This window comes from Chelonia mydas, chromosome 6 (genome assembly GCF_015237465.2).
Source record: "Chelonia mydas isolate rCheMyd1 chromosome 6, rCheMyd1.pri.v2, whole genome shotgun sequence".
Classification (NCBI taxonomy): domain Eukaryota; kingdom Metazoa; phylum Chordata; order Testudines; family Cheloniidae; genus Chelonia; species Chelonia mydas.
In genome coordinates this window covers 105,581,841-105,596,320 of record NC_051246.2, presented here as the reverse complement: position 1 = coordinate 105,596,320, position 14,480 = coordinate 105,581,841, and the positions used below count along the sequence as shown (strand labels likewise).

General features: G+C 36.4%; 1 protein-coding gene across 16 annotated transcripts in view; it reads left to right on the top strand.

Annotated features, from left to right (window-relative positions):
* The window catches only part of DICER1 (dicer 1, ribonuclease III), a 102,741-nt gene that overhangs the window by 75,148 nt on the left and 13,113 nt on the right, over positions 1 to 14,480 (top strand). For 15 of the 16 annotated variants that reach the window (XM_037900887.2, XM_037900886.2, XM_037900893.2 and 12 more), the window contains 9 exons: positions 784 to 923; positions 4,356 to 4,535; positions 6,044 to 6,257; positions 6,695 to 6,848; positions 9,056 to 9,238; positions 9,569 to 9,674; positions 9,789 to 9,964; positions 10,262 to 11,045; positions 11,815 to 11,970. In XM_037900887.2, coding sequence (XP_037756815.1) covers positions 784 to 923; positions 4,356 to 4,535; positions 6,044 to 6,257; positions 6,695 to 6,848; positions 9,056 to 9,238; positions 9,569 to 9,674; positions 9,789 to 9,964; positions 10,262 to 11,045; positions 11,815 to 11,970 — 2,093 coding nt within the window. Of the gene's footprint in view, positions 1 to 783; positions 924 to 4,355; positions 4,536 to 6,043; positions 6,258 to 6,694; positions 6,849 to 9,055; positions 9,239 to 9,568; positions 9,675 to 9,788; positions 9,965 to 10,261; positions 11,046 to 11,814; positions 11,971 to 14,480 lie in introns of those variants that run through there. The other variant, XR_006291473.1, reaches the window with a different exon arrangement.

Below are 14,480 nucleotides of genomic sequence, written 5' to 3'. Positions count from 1 at the left end.
GTTTTTTAAACCAACATCCCATAGAATATTGCTAGAGGTGCTCTAAACCAGTACAGAAAGTCTGTACATACCCAAAGAAAAGGGAGTAAGAAATCCTGGGTGGTAGACATTACTGTGTGCAAATTAGTCCAATCAAGTAATTCAGGCCCAGGCTGCCTTTAATTGGTGTGGGAAGTTGATTTTTCAGTGACAACTTCAGCATAGGGAGAATATTTATTTAAAATTTTTATTTTAAATGTACTTTGGAAATCTTAGAATTCTGCCATCAGTATTATTTTTACTCAGAACAAATTAGCAACTTTAACTGGTAAGAGGTTAATGTGTGCATGGTATCACGATTAGCATTTTCTCGCTACTGTTTAGTGAGGTCACCTAAATATTGTGTAGCCTCTAAGGGTATGTTTACACTGCAGTTGGACACCCATGGCTGGCCCGTGCCAGCTGGCTCGGACTCATGGGGCTTGGGCTGTTTAATGGCAGTGCAGATGTTCAGGCTTGAGTTGCAGCCTGAGCTCTGGGACCCTCCTACCTCACTGGGTATTACAGCATGGGCTCTAGTCCGAACCCTAACGTCTACACCAGTTAAACAGCCCTTAGCCCAAGCCCTGAGCCGGCATGGGCCAGCTGCAGATTTTTAATTGCAGTGTAGACATACCCTCAAATTCATCTTGCAGGTTATATGGTAGTTATTCCATTGAATGAACACAGCTAATCCATAATATTTGAAGAATTGAAATGTGATTATTAATACTACTACTCACCTGTACTCATTAATAAAATTAGGTGAACTGGATGACCACTTGATGCCGGTTGGAAAAGAAACGGTTAAGTATGAGGAGGAGCTTGATCTACATGATGAAGAAGAAACCAGTGTTCCAGGAAGACCAGGATCTACAAAACGAAGGCAGTGCTACCCTAAAGCTGTTAGTATCATTCATTGCTGTCCACATCTAAGATTTAATATATTCTGTTATGGTCTGGAAATAAGACAAGCTTTCTAAGTTAAAGTCTCTAACTTGTCTGACAAAGGGGTGTTTTTCAAATGAAGGTTTTATTTTAAGGTGTGTCCAGATTCCTTCCCCACTCTGAACTCTAGGGTACAGATGTGGGGACCTGCATGAAAACCCCCTAAGCTTATTTTTACCAGTTTAGGTTAAAACTTCCCCAAGGTACAAACTATTTTACCTTTTGTCCTTGGACTTTATTGCTGCCACCACCAAGCGTCTAACAGATATATAACAGGGAAAGAGCCCGCTTGGAAACGTCTTTCCCCCCAAAATCCTCCCCAAACCCTACCCCCCCTTTCCTGGGGAAGGCTTGATAAAAATCCTCACCAATTCGCATAGGTGAACACAGACTCAAACCCTTGGATCTTAAGAACAATATAAAAGCAATCAGGTTCTTTTTTTTTTTTAAATTAGCTAGTTGCATTTTATCCCATGTATAATTACTGTTATATTATAGCTTTCAGAGCTGGTTGAAAGAAACAGAAAGAAATTGTGACATTTTGGATAAAGTTTTTTCCCTGTTTTTTTTTTTTTTCTTTTGAAAAAAAATTGTCTAGTTGTAATATCCAGACAGTTTTTCTTCTGTACATCACAAAGATAGCTCTCTATCCCTGATGGAGTCTTGAAAATCATGGACCAAATTCTCTGTTATACCAGTGCAATTCTGTTGAAGTCAGTGAAGTTTCACTAATGTAATTGAGTGGAAAACTTGTCTCAAAGAAACTAACAAGTGTCAGAAGAAGTTTGTGTAAAAAAAAAAAAAAAAAAAAAAAAAAACTTCAGCATCCAGTTCAATATGTCAAAGTATAGAAAGTAAAGAATTTCTTTTTCTAAAGTCTGTGAAATGAAGTCATGTGACTCAAAGACTGTTGTTGTGTTGTTAGTAATTTTGACTTTGGGACATTTCCAGAGGCAGAACTCGCTGCTTTTTTATTAATTTCAGATATTTAATTTTGATTTAAAGGTTTACCATTTGAGCATGGAACATCAAATTCTTTCGGTTTGAACCGTAGGTTGGTAGAGATCACTTTTTTCAAATAGAGATTTATTAAGGCACAGTGTTGGTATAAGTCATGTTATTTCATAAACATGTTTATCACTTTACAGGAGTATTCTTTTATTAGATTTATTTAACATAATATATAATAGGATAACTAGTGCAGAGTTGAATTTTCACTTTAACAGGTTTGTTATAAGCTGCATTCTTCATCATGGAAAGTTCCACAGATCCATTATGATGGGTCTTCAATCTGCTTCCATGGATGTAGAAACAGACCTGTCAGTCACTGGTAGCAGAAGAAAGCCCCATTCCCTGAAATTCCTTCCAGAGGATTGATAATTAGTAGTACAGGGTATATCCTTTCAACCAGTGTATTTTGTAGCTGCTCAGGAGGGCCATGGCAACCTCAGTTAAAAACAGAGCCAAGAGACTGGAAAAGCAACCCAAAGGTTCTATCATATGCACCAGCTCAGATCCAACCTGGTGTCTGTCCCAAAAATAGATTTGGTGCACACACATATCTCACTCTTCTCCGTCAAGGACTTGGTGATCCCAGCTGAGGGAGATTCTTCCACCAAAAAGACACCATGGATGGGAGAGTGGACTCCTTAATCAGAAGGAATTACAAGGTGACTGTGGACATCCACAACCTCTGTGTACTTCACAAGAGAAGTTTTGAGTCATCTTTCTGGAAAAATTCTTTATCAGCAGCCTTCAGTCATATCTAAGGATATTCTCTTGCTCTCATCCAGAGCAGTGGGATACAATATAGTATCATGTAGGCATACATATCGTCAATCGTAGAGAATACTTGTCAGATAAATCAGCTTCTGGCAATTCCCACACACTCCAGTGGGAAGCTTTTTGGAAATCAATATATAAGGTAGTCACAGTCATTGGAAAAGTCTAGGGAAAACTTGACCCTAGTCAGATATTATAGAAAGGAATATAGATAACATGAAATTTTCAGTCCCAGAAGTACAACAAAAGAGAGGACCTCTTAAGAAGCAGTAGATTGAACGGTCCAGGGTAAATGGGGAAAACCTATTTCCTACAGCACTAAGAACCTGTTCATCAGCTTGAACCACTGGAAGAGGTATTGTCATATTTCCTTTCCATCAGAGTGCCCTTCTCAATATCTGTTACCTCAATAAGGTGACTTTTTGCAATATGGAGTGTGCTCAAAAGGCTCAGTAAAATACCTGTCATTCTGAGAAGATGATTTTTCAAACTGGCACAAAGAAAACTGTTTTTTTTGTAGAAATCAAGAATTTTTCCCGTGTTTTTGTCACAACTCTGCATCTGGAAAAGAAGCTTTAGCACATTTCAGATCTACAAGAAGTACTCAGGGTTTTTTATGTAAAAGCCAGGAGGATATCTAAAACATCTAGTTTTTTGATTAATCCAGATGGAGTATTTTTCACCCCTGCAAAATAGTAGACCATACTCTCTATCAAATCCTATTTCTTAAGAGCAACGATGAGCACATGAGCAGAGAAGTTATATGGTTCCTACAAGGAGAGCTGGAAGTCAGTCACCTGATCACCATAAATACATACATTCACAGAAATCCACAAATTGGTCATCCAAACTTCAGCCAGTGTCATTTTAGGCAGAAGAATTCTGTGTAGTAATGCCACAGCCAAGGAAAGATGGGGTGTAGATATAGTTTGCCTCATTTTTTGGTGTACAAAAGTAAAGATTGAACTTGCTTCTCATTCTGGAGACATACTACTGAGAAAATCCTAATGCAGTGGGTCTTTGAATCTTAGCAGATTAAGAATGGGAAGACTTATCCAACCTTTATATAAAAACTGCCTTTATTTGAGAAATAAGGACCATAGAGCCTGGACACAAAGGGTTATCCAGAGATGGATAGAGATGGAAAATGGTATTCAAAGCTTTCATTTTATTCATAGGGAAGATTATTCTGGTGCTCTGCAGTAGGAGAGACTTTTGTTTTTCAATGTAGAATTAACACAATTGTTAATTTAGGAAAGTAATAGTTGTCTCAGCTAGCAGGAAGTTCTGGGCATGAGGCATTCTGCTGCTGACTAATGACTGAGGTCTGGTTTTGCCCCCAACCTGCAAGTAGGCTGAAGACCAGTATTAATGGGTCTTGCTGTTCAAAAAAAAAAAAGAAGGGGGGGGGGGAATTCAGGTTAGTTTGGGTGAATTTTCCTGTTCTACCTTTTAGAAACATATCTCCAAAGGTTTTAATAAAGTATAATAATTTTGTTTCATACCAGTCTCAACAGATCTTATGAAATATTTGTTCTAGGAATGAAAATTTAAGTGAAGTTTGTTGAAATAGTCATATTAATGTATTTTCCTCTCTTTGATTGTAGATTCCAGAATGTTTGAGAGATAGTTACCCCCAACCTGATCATCCCTGTTATCTGTATGTAATAGGAATGGTGTTAACTACCCCTTTGCCTGACGAGCTCAACTTTAGGAGGCGAAAGCTGTATCCTCCAGAGGATACAACAAGATGCTTTGGAATACTGACAGCCAAACCTATACCTCAGGTAATGAATCTGACTTTCTCTTACCCGTTCTGTGCCTGACAGTCCTACTACTGTTCATGACTCAAAGCACTGAGGCAGGCCAGAGACCAGACCACATGTCAACTCTGCCTTCCTGGAGAAATCTTGAAAACTGGATCTCCAATTATCATAGAGTATTGTGTACAGTTATTTCCACAGTTTAACTTCTTCCTATCAAACCTTCCTCATTATCATTTTATATTCTCTGATTGAGAATACCAAATTCTTCTTCTGAGGTAGGACATTTCTGACTAGCCTTGTCTTAGCTGAAAATGGGAGACAAGGCTAAGCACAGGCTGAGGAAATACACCTCTTTCTGTGCTTTTTCCCAACCATCCATTGAGAGGGGATCTGTGCTTATGCTGTGCTCAGAACAAATCATGTTCTGGTACCTGCTCAGAGGGTTTGTCCACGCAATTCCAACTATGGCCCTGCACTCAGCAATATCACCAGCACTCCGCAGCTCCTTCAGCATCTCTATAGCAGCAGGACTCTGTATCATCACAGTGCAGGGGTTATGGACACGTTTAGAGCTCTGCCACTCCCTCACTATAATGTCCACCTAGTATTCCTGGGGTACCTGTCCCACATTCATCAACTCCCTCGCTCCCAGAAGTCTTCATCTGACTATTGGTAAAGGTAATAACGTCTCCCTCCCCATAAATCAGCCCATGGATGTTATGTTTTATAGGGTCGCAAGCCCCATTACACACCCATTTTCTCAGCACACTCCTCCCCCGCTGCCGTTCAGACCCTTTGGGCCACTCATTTATAATTCTGTGCCTTTCTGGGCACAGAATCTTATCAGTCCGACTCTAGGAAACCGTAACTCCAGTTTCACTAGTGTCTGCTCTTTGTGCATCAGCTCGTGCACAGCATCACCACTGAGCCCGTTTCTGGCAATGGCTCTCCACACCTGCCTCTTATAAAACTTGCTGACAAGTTGAGAAACGAGTAAAATCTTTCATGCTAGTTCTCATTAGCACAAGGAAAGAGATGATTGCATTGTTTCTGATTCAGATTCTGATCAATTCTGAAAGAAATAGTTAAGGATCAAATCCAGAAGAAAATGTCCTTCATCTAGTCTCTCTTCACAGGAGAGAATGAAATCCTCAGTGAAGACATGAGGATAGCACTACCCTTCTTATTGATAAGAAAATGCAGGGAAATTAAGAAACTCTAGAGAGAAGCCAAAATTTTAAAAGGGAACTTTATCAGGTAGCCCCTGCTCTCTAAAAAAGGGTCATTTTCTAAGTTAGAGAGAACGTAAACTTTTCTGAACAGTGAAACTGTCCCTGTATCAAAATGATGGCTTCCACTTGTGTTTCTGTATGTGTAAATTAATGTTCATTAATATCTAAATCCTGACTAAACATTAATCACTGTTCGATTGGGACAATTCTATTCTGGAAGAAGTATGTATGGTATTTTTTAAGACATCTTTCAGTATCTAATTTTTGTTCTCTTTTGGTTTCTCTTTATGTACTTAGATTCCTCACTTTCCTGTGTACACACGTTCTGGAGAGGTTACTATATCTATTGAGCTAAAGAAGTCTGGTTTTATGTTGTCTTTACAAATGCTTGAGCTGATCACAAGACTTCACCAGTACATTTTCTCTCACATTCTTCGGCTTGAGAAACCTGCACTAGAGTTCAGACCTACAGAAGCTGATTCAGCCTATTGTGTTCTACCTCTTAATGTTGGTAAGGATTGAGTTTCTTTGAATATTCCCTTTAGTTTGCTTTATAACAACAAACTAGTTACTTTAGTATTTTGTCATCCTTCAGAGTTATCATATTTCATATATAATTTAATATAGTAACAACAGCAGAAATATAATAGTATGCGGGTTTGATTCTGTTACCGTTCCTCACCTTTTTCAATTCTAAGTGTGCTTGAAATGAGTACAAATCATCTCTTAGCAGTATGTTTTCATGTGAACGAGGAAGGATCTAAAAGTGTCTAGGTGTGCTGTTATAAGTGGAAGGTTTACCTCAAGATTTTAGGGAAGAGGGGAGGCAAAGAGTGTGTTGACAGCAAATAGTCTACCCGAAAAGTAAGACTTTACAAGTTAAAAATAATACGGCTTCCAGTTTGGGAAACCCAACAAAATAAATTAAATATGTCTTTTCTTTTTAAGTTGATGACTCCAGCACTTTGGACATTGACTTTAAGTTTATGGAAGATATTGAAAAATCTGAAGCACGTACAGGCATTCCCAGTACAAAGTACACAAAAGAAACTCCATTTATTTTCAAATTAGAAGATTACCAGGATGCAGTTATCATTCCAAGGTGAGGATTGTATCATCTGTGACATTCGGTGTATAGAAAATGTATCAGTATAAGTATTTGCCATATAAGTTATGTAACTAATGTATTGGAGCAAAGCATATTTAGCATACACCATAAACCTGATGACATTTGATGATAAATTACATTATTTAATAATATAGAGTCGATGACAAGTTTGTGGTGTGATTCATATAGAAATATAATATTGGGATTTTAATGTATTGTCACTAAAAAATCTGTTACATCCCCATAAGGAACAGTGCAAGTCACCACACAACTTTCATAGTATTCTGCCAAAAGCTGTGACTCTACCAGCAGCTAGTTTACTGGAACTGTTTTAAATTGGGGAGGCTGGTGGTGATCCTGTCTCTAGTTACATCTCCTGGATACTGAAGTCTTGCCAGAGCAGTCCCAAAGACCGAGAAGAATGACCCTTTCAGTGCAGCTCCATCAGCAGTAGCACTGATAGGAGTGATAGCGGAGACAAGCTGTGGCCACCAGTGTTTTAACCACCGTGTCATCTAAACATGGCTTAATGACATGGGGGTAGATCTTAAACTGGCATAAATGTCATAGTTGCATTGACTTCAATGAAACTAAGACATTTGATCCCAGCTGGGGATTTGCCCCATAAAACACAGTGGATGGTCTTCACTAGCACCCCCTCTGTTGCTACCCCCAGTGGAACGGCATTGGTGGTAGTAACAGTTGGAGACTTAGAAGTTCAGGAGGGGGAGACTTGAATTACACTCCTAGCGAGAATTATTTGTTGCCAACTAATAACGGCTAGGCAAGGTGGGGTGGACAACATGGACTACTGACATAATTGAATATTCTGTCTCATTTGTTTGTATTTTAAAAGAGAAAACCTCTTAAAACCTGAAAATAGTGCATGTATTCAGTCTACATAAAACTGTGATAGAAATATGTGTTTATCACCCTTGTTATACCCCTGTTTGTTTGACTGCAAGGGATTGTCTCTTAACCATGTGTTTGTACAATGCCCAGAATCATTAGAGTACACATAATAAGTATGCAAGGGCTGATAAGATAAATGAGTTTTCTGAAGGCTGCTTTAACTTAAGCATCCACTTTTTTCCAGAATTTTGAAAAAAATAAAAAATCAGATGGTCCTGGAAAGTAACAGCCTTGTTTGCCACTTTGGAATGAGGTTGAAAAGATTAAATAAATTATTAGAGATTTTACTTCATTTAGAGAAGTCTACTCAGATGCGTAAATATTTAGATAGGAATTGAAAATGACAGACACATCAGAAACTAAGACCAAAGTGCCAAAAAAATATATGCAAATCTCATAGTTAAGAATATATCTTGCTAGCTATCACAGTTTGTGCAAAATGGTGTGTGAACATCACATTTACACTAGCTTTAAAGGGCAGGACTAAACCTCTTGAGTATTCCAGTGCTAGAAAATGAATATTTGAAACTTTTTCTACTTTTTAAGAAGGAAGAGGCCATAAATGGGTTGAGAACCAGACTCAAATGCCAAATGTACTATTGGTATAAGTTTGTATCATTCCGGCTTCTGTGGAACATTCACCTTCTCTATGGGACAAACATCCTCCCATGTTTCTTCAAGGGATTTTTTAATTTTGCATTTGCCTTGTGGTGTTTTTGGTTTGTCTTGGGGATTTTTTTATTTATTTGAAATAACATATACTTGTTGAAATAACAACAAAAAATCTGTTTGTTTAAGCATTCTAAAATTGTGTGCTAGGACCAATGTCTTTTTATAGAAAAGTTTAAACATATTTAAGAGCTTCTGAAAAATTTAAAACTGTTGGAACTAAATTTCTATATTGGTTAACAGAAATATTTATTATCATTTGTGAAATAAGTGCTCAGATTGAAGCAGATAGTCTAAAGTATATATTTATTGCATTATACATAACCCTTTTAAAATTCATACTTAATTTTATTAAAATTAGGTGTTCTGGGTTCCTATTTCTTCACAGAAAGTAATTGTAAAGGGTAATTGATTTTTTTCTACTCTGTTGTATATTAGTTCTTATACTGCACTCATCACCATAATCTTTGATTTGTCACATCTATTCAGTTTCTGCACAAAGAACTAAATACTTGAGTTATTTAACAACTTAGCATCTGATCCCAGTGCAGAATCAGAGCCTTAGGTAGAAAATTTGCTCAAAGAATGCTTTTCATTCCAAACTATCTGATTTTATTTAGGTATCGAAATTTTGATCAGCCTCATCGATTCTATGTAGCTGATGTATACACTGATCTTACTCCACTGAGTAAATTTCCTTCCCCTGAATATGAAACTTTTGCTGAATATTATAAAACAAAGTATAATCTTGACCTGACCAATCTCAACCAGCCACTGCTGGATGTGGACCACACATCTTCAAGGTGAGGAGATTCTGAATAGTATAAACTTAGTTTAATTCTTCTTTGGGTTTTATATTTTATGGTCTTGCAACATGTATAATGAAACATTTTGTAAATTGTGTAATAAAGTTGACAATCTTATTTTCAAAATTTGGGGTGTAATTTTTTGGGCAGTCAACTTGAGCCATCATTAAAGGGCCTGATTTTCAGAGGGCAAATGCTTTCTGAAAATCAGGTTTGTTTAAAAGTGTTGATGGTCAAAATCATTTGAAAACTTAGTTCAGCATGGTTTAATTAGATTTTTTTTTGTATATTGACATTAAAGGAAATATTTTCACAATATATTTTTAGACTTAATCTTTTGACTCCTCGCCATTTGAATCAGAAGGGGAAAGCTCTTCCACTAAGCAGTGCTGAGAAGAGGAAAGCTAAGTGGGAAAGTCTGCAAAATAAGCAGGTAATGAACTGCTTTCCATTCTAAATTGTTTAATTCAGCTTAAATCATTAACCATACTTAAAAGTTTTTGAGATTATTTTTAAAAGTAAAACTCTTTCTTTCCCTTCTTCAAAGATATTGGTTCCGGAGCTCTGTGCTATACATCCTATTCCAGCATCGCTGTGGAGAAAAGCAGTTTGTCTCCCTAGCATACTTTATCGTCTGCACTGCCTGTTGACAGCTGAGGAACTGAGAGCCCAAACAGCCACTGATGCTGGTGTAGGGGTTAAATCACTTCCTGCAGACTTCAGGTATTTACTATGCCACACATATGTGTATTCTAAATCTTCTTGAACAACTAAGTGAACATTTGCAAATGCTGGAACAGTGCAAAATTGATCTGCTCTATATGCTTCATATAATTTTTTCAGTTGGGCATATAGCTAGAAAATACTTGATTGTAAATAGTGGAGTTGGATACTAAAATGATCTTTGTTTTAAAAAATGCCCTACCTTTTTAGTATGTAAAAATGAACATACATATGGAGTTCTCTTATGCCTTCACTTTGAGATATTTTTAAATTAAAAAATCAACATTTATTTTGCAGATATCCTAACCTGGACTTCGGGTGGAAAAAGTCCATTGACAGCAAATCCTTCATCTCTATTCCTAGCTCCACTTTAGCAGAGAATGAAAATTACTGTAAGCACAGCACAATTGTAGTCCCTGAAAATGCTGCACATCAAGGTGCTACAAGAGCCTCCTCTGCAGAAAATCATGACCAAATGTCTGTGAACTACATAACATTGCTCAATGAGTCACCCAGTAAACTCCAAATTGATGTATCGGTAGAACTTGCAGCAATTAATGGTGTTTCTTATAATAAAAATCTTGCCAATGGCAATTGTGATTTAGTTAACAGAGACTTTTGCCAAGGAAATCAACTGAATTACTGCAGGCAGGAAATACCTGTACAACCAACTACCTCATATCCCATTCAGAATTTATACAACAGTGAGAACCAGCCCAAGCCCAGCAATGAATGTACTCTACTGAGTAATAAATACCGTGATGGAAATGTTAACAGATCTACCTCAGATGGAAGCCCCAAAATGGCAGTGACCACCAGTACTTCAGAAGCTCTTAATTTTTCAAAAGACAGAATGGATTCTGAAAAGAACTGTTCAAGTGGATACTCCTCAAAAACTCTTGGCCCAAACCCTGGTCTCATTCTTCAGGCTTTGACGCTTTCAAATGCTAGTGATGGATTTAATCTAGAGCGGCTCGAAATGCTTGGTGATTCATTTTTAAAGCATGCCATCACTACATATTTGTTTTGCACTTACCCAGATGCTCATGAGGGACGCCTGTCATATATGAGAAGTAAAAAAGTGAGTAGCTAATCATCTATCACTATTCTGTTAAACAATGGCTACAATATATGATTTATAGATAAAATATTTGAACACTGAATAAGTAATATGTTAATACATATTTATATTTACCAGATATTTTCATGTCTAAAATAATATTACAACCTGTGTTATAAATTTGCTAGCATGCATGTTAGGAATACAATTATACAATACAATCCTCTCTCCTTTAAAATGACTAAAATAATTCATTTGAGATACCATCAAAATAAATTAATTATATCATAATTAAAGCTACATTTATGGACAAACTTCTCCTCAGAACTGTTAATTTTTTTTTTATGCCAAGGTTTAATTTAAACAAGGGGCTTGTGATACATCTTGTTAAGGTGGCAATCAAGAATGCTACTATATAATGGGATATTTATTGTGTAAATTTTTACTATTATTCAGAAAGTTATACTTTTATTTATAAATAAGGCTTTAACTTTTCAAGAAACTATAGACATAAATGTTAAAAAGTTACTTCTGTTTTTAGGCCAGGATTTGGCCAGTCACAGTTACTGTATTAGGAAGTCTGCATAATAACCTCTGAGAACTGGAAAATATATCTGTATATAAATTATCATATGCATGTTTTATTTTAAATAAGAAATGCATGACTGTTTTACAAACATGCTATCATTTTATTTTATTATTTAGGCACATAAAATTGTTTATATTTGTATTCTCATATACTTTTGTATGAATGTATACGTAGATGTTTACAAGTGTTTTTTTCTTAAAGGTCAGCAATTGTAACTTGTATCGTCTTGGGAAGAAGAAAGGGCTGCCTAGTCGTATGGTGGTATCTATTTTTGATCCACCTGTCAATTGGCTCCCTCCTGGTTACATAGTAAACCAAGACAAGAGTAACGCAGACAAATGGGAGAAAGATGAAATGGTAAGCTGTCATTGAAATATGTTAAGACTTAAATATCTTTTTGTATATATTATTATATCACAAGATGGAGGGACGAGAAAACGAGCTTTCATTTTATCATGGTTCAGCAAAATATAGCTTCCTACATCTTCATTTCCTACTTTTCTTTAAAATATCTCTAATTTATGAAAAATGTGGGAGAAAGAGATGCTGATGGAGAACTTAGGAAGGGCAATTTGTGGAACAGATTGCTGACCATAGTTCAGAAATGAGTGTATATCTTAGTGGTATAAGAGCTTAAATATTTTAAAATAAAGCTTCCATCCATTATTCTCAGCACTCTTTTGTGGAAGCTCACCTAATTTGAAGTGTTTCTCCCTTCATGCGAACTGTGAAATATATGTATAAATGATGTTTTTGACTGACATTTCTGTACTGCACACTATTGGTGGCTAAACATCATTTTGCTGAAAAATGAGCCCATCTTTGGCAACATGGGCAGCACAACATCAGATTCTGTGAGCTAGCTTTTGTCCTGCTTTACCAGGTGCCCCCTAACTGCTACCTAGTACAACTAGTATTTCTTAGTTGTGTGATTGAGTGGAGGTGATGGCTGGTTTGAGAAGTTTCTCAATAGTAACTGACCATTGCCAGATGTCATTTTATCTTTAATGGTTGAAGATTGATTATTCCTTTTCTACTCTGGTCTCAAACAGAACCATTTTTCTTTTCTGAAATTTAAACTCTAAATAGGTGAGGGCTGAAGAATCTATTTAGCTCCTATCCAGAGTGAACACAAAAAGATCTTGACTACTTTTAGATGGTTTGTTTGTCTCTCATATAGTGCAGTTCTAAACTCATGTTGTGCAGTTCATTTGCTGATCCTAAACCAGGATTACAGCTGACTGTAAACTGATCTTTGGTCGCTAATGTTAGGCCCCAATACTGCCAAGGTGGTGGATTTCACTTTTCCATGAGATTGTGCCCACCAGCAGGCTCAGAATGGCAAATCTCAATTTTAAAACTTCGCAGATTTCATTTTGTAATTGAATTGTAATACTTGTATGTTTCACCCTATGAACGCAAAAAGTTAGGATAAAAATGGATACTCTTGCTTTAAAAAAAAAAAAAAGAAAGAAAAAAAATCACTAATTATATGGCATTAATGACTTAATCTGTAAATACTCAGAATGTTATGTTTTGACTCAATACAATACTCTGACTATAGAACCACCAGAGGGCACACAAGAGGACTGTTAATCATATGTACTGTATGATTAAATCTTTATTGAAAAATCAAACCTGATTATTGTAGTTCTGTATTCTGCCAAAGTTTCATTTCAAAAGGATTTATCATTATACCATTCTAAAAATAAAATGGCATATTTGAGGCTGCAACTGATAAATTACTAAGGGGGGAAAAATGATTCTTCGTACCCCTTTTACTGCTTATGCCCTTGCCAGTCACAAATTTTATATATATATTTCAGTCCAGTACTCATATTGGACAGTGATCTCACAAGATATGTTTACTGCTGCCAAATGGTAAAATAGTCATTTCACTGTCAGGGAATAAATTCCATTCTTTTTGGGGAGAGGGTTAACTAGAGCTCTGATAACACTTTGAATTACTGTTGTAAAACATTGTAGACAAATGCTGGGATTCTTGGCCTGGCCGAACCATATAAGAAAAATGCAAGTAGTTTAGTTGTCTGATTAAATAACTAAATTTGAAAAAGCATAAGGAACATTTAAGCATATTTGATCTTTGGTTTGAAATACAAATAATGACAGGAAAAAATTGGTGTTTATAATTTATTTAAAATAAATTGAAGTTTTTTGAGATGTGTGGGTTTTGAAGTCTGGAGCAGTAGTTTCTGAAAAAGTGCTGTCTAGCACAAAACAAAATGATCAGAATTACCTTTTGGCTTCCAAATGACTATATAGTTTTATGTTAATTATTCTTTTTAAATCACCCAAGAAATAATGAAATATTAGGACTAGTTTGTTCTTTCTCACAGAGTTCACTTATCTGTATCAAAACTTTTTTTGCTCAGAGTTCAGGGGTTGGTTTTTTTTCCTTTGAGAAAATTTAAAATTGATAGATCTCATTCATAATCACTTAAGTCTATTTTGAAACTGCTGTTTCGGCATCTCTCATTCTTAACTGGAGTAGTCAAAATTCTGCTTTCAGGCCAGATACGGAGTATGGAGTTTTTACAGTTCATTTTCCTTTCTAGTATGGAAATGTGGCCTCCTAATACTTCATTTTCCAGAATACTACATACTCCCTTCTGATCAGATCATTTGGAGCACTGCATGGTAGGGCCATAGTATCTGCAAGCCATACATCCATACTTAAAAATGAGGGCAAATATAAACGATTCCATTTTATTCAAAGTGGAATGGTCCTTACGCTTGTAGGCCCCAATCCAGGAAAGTGCTTTGGGTCTGATCCTGCTCCCATGAAATGACAAAACTTCTGTTGACTTCAGTGGTGCAGGATCAAGCACGCAAGCAACTGCACTGAG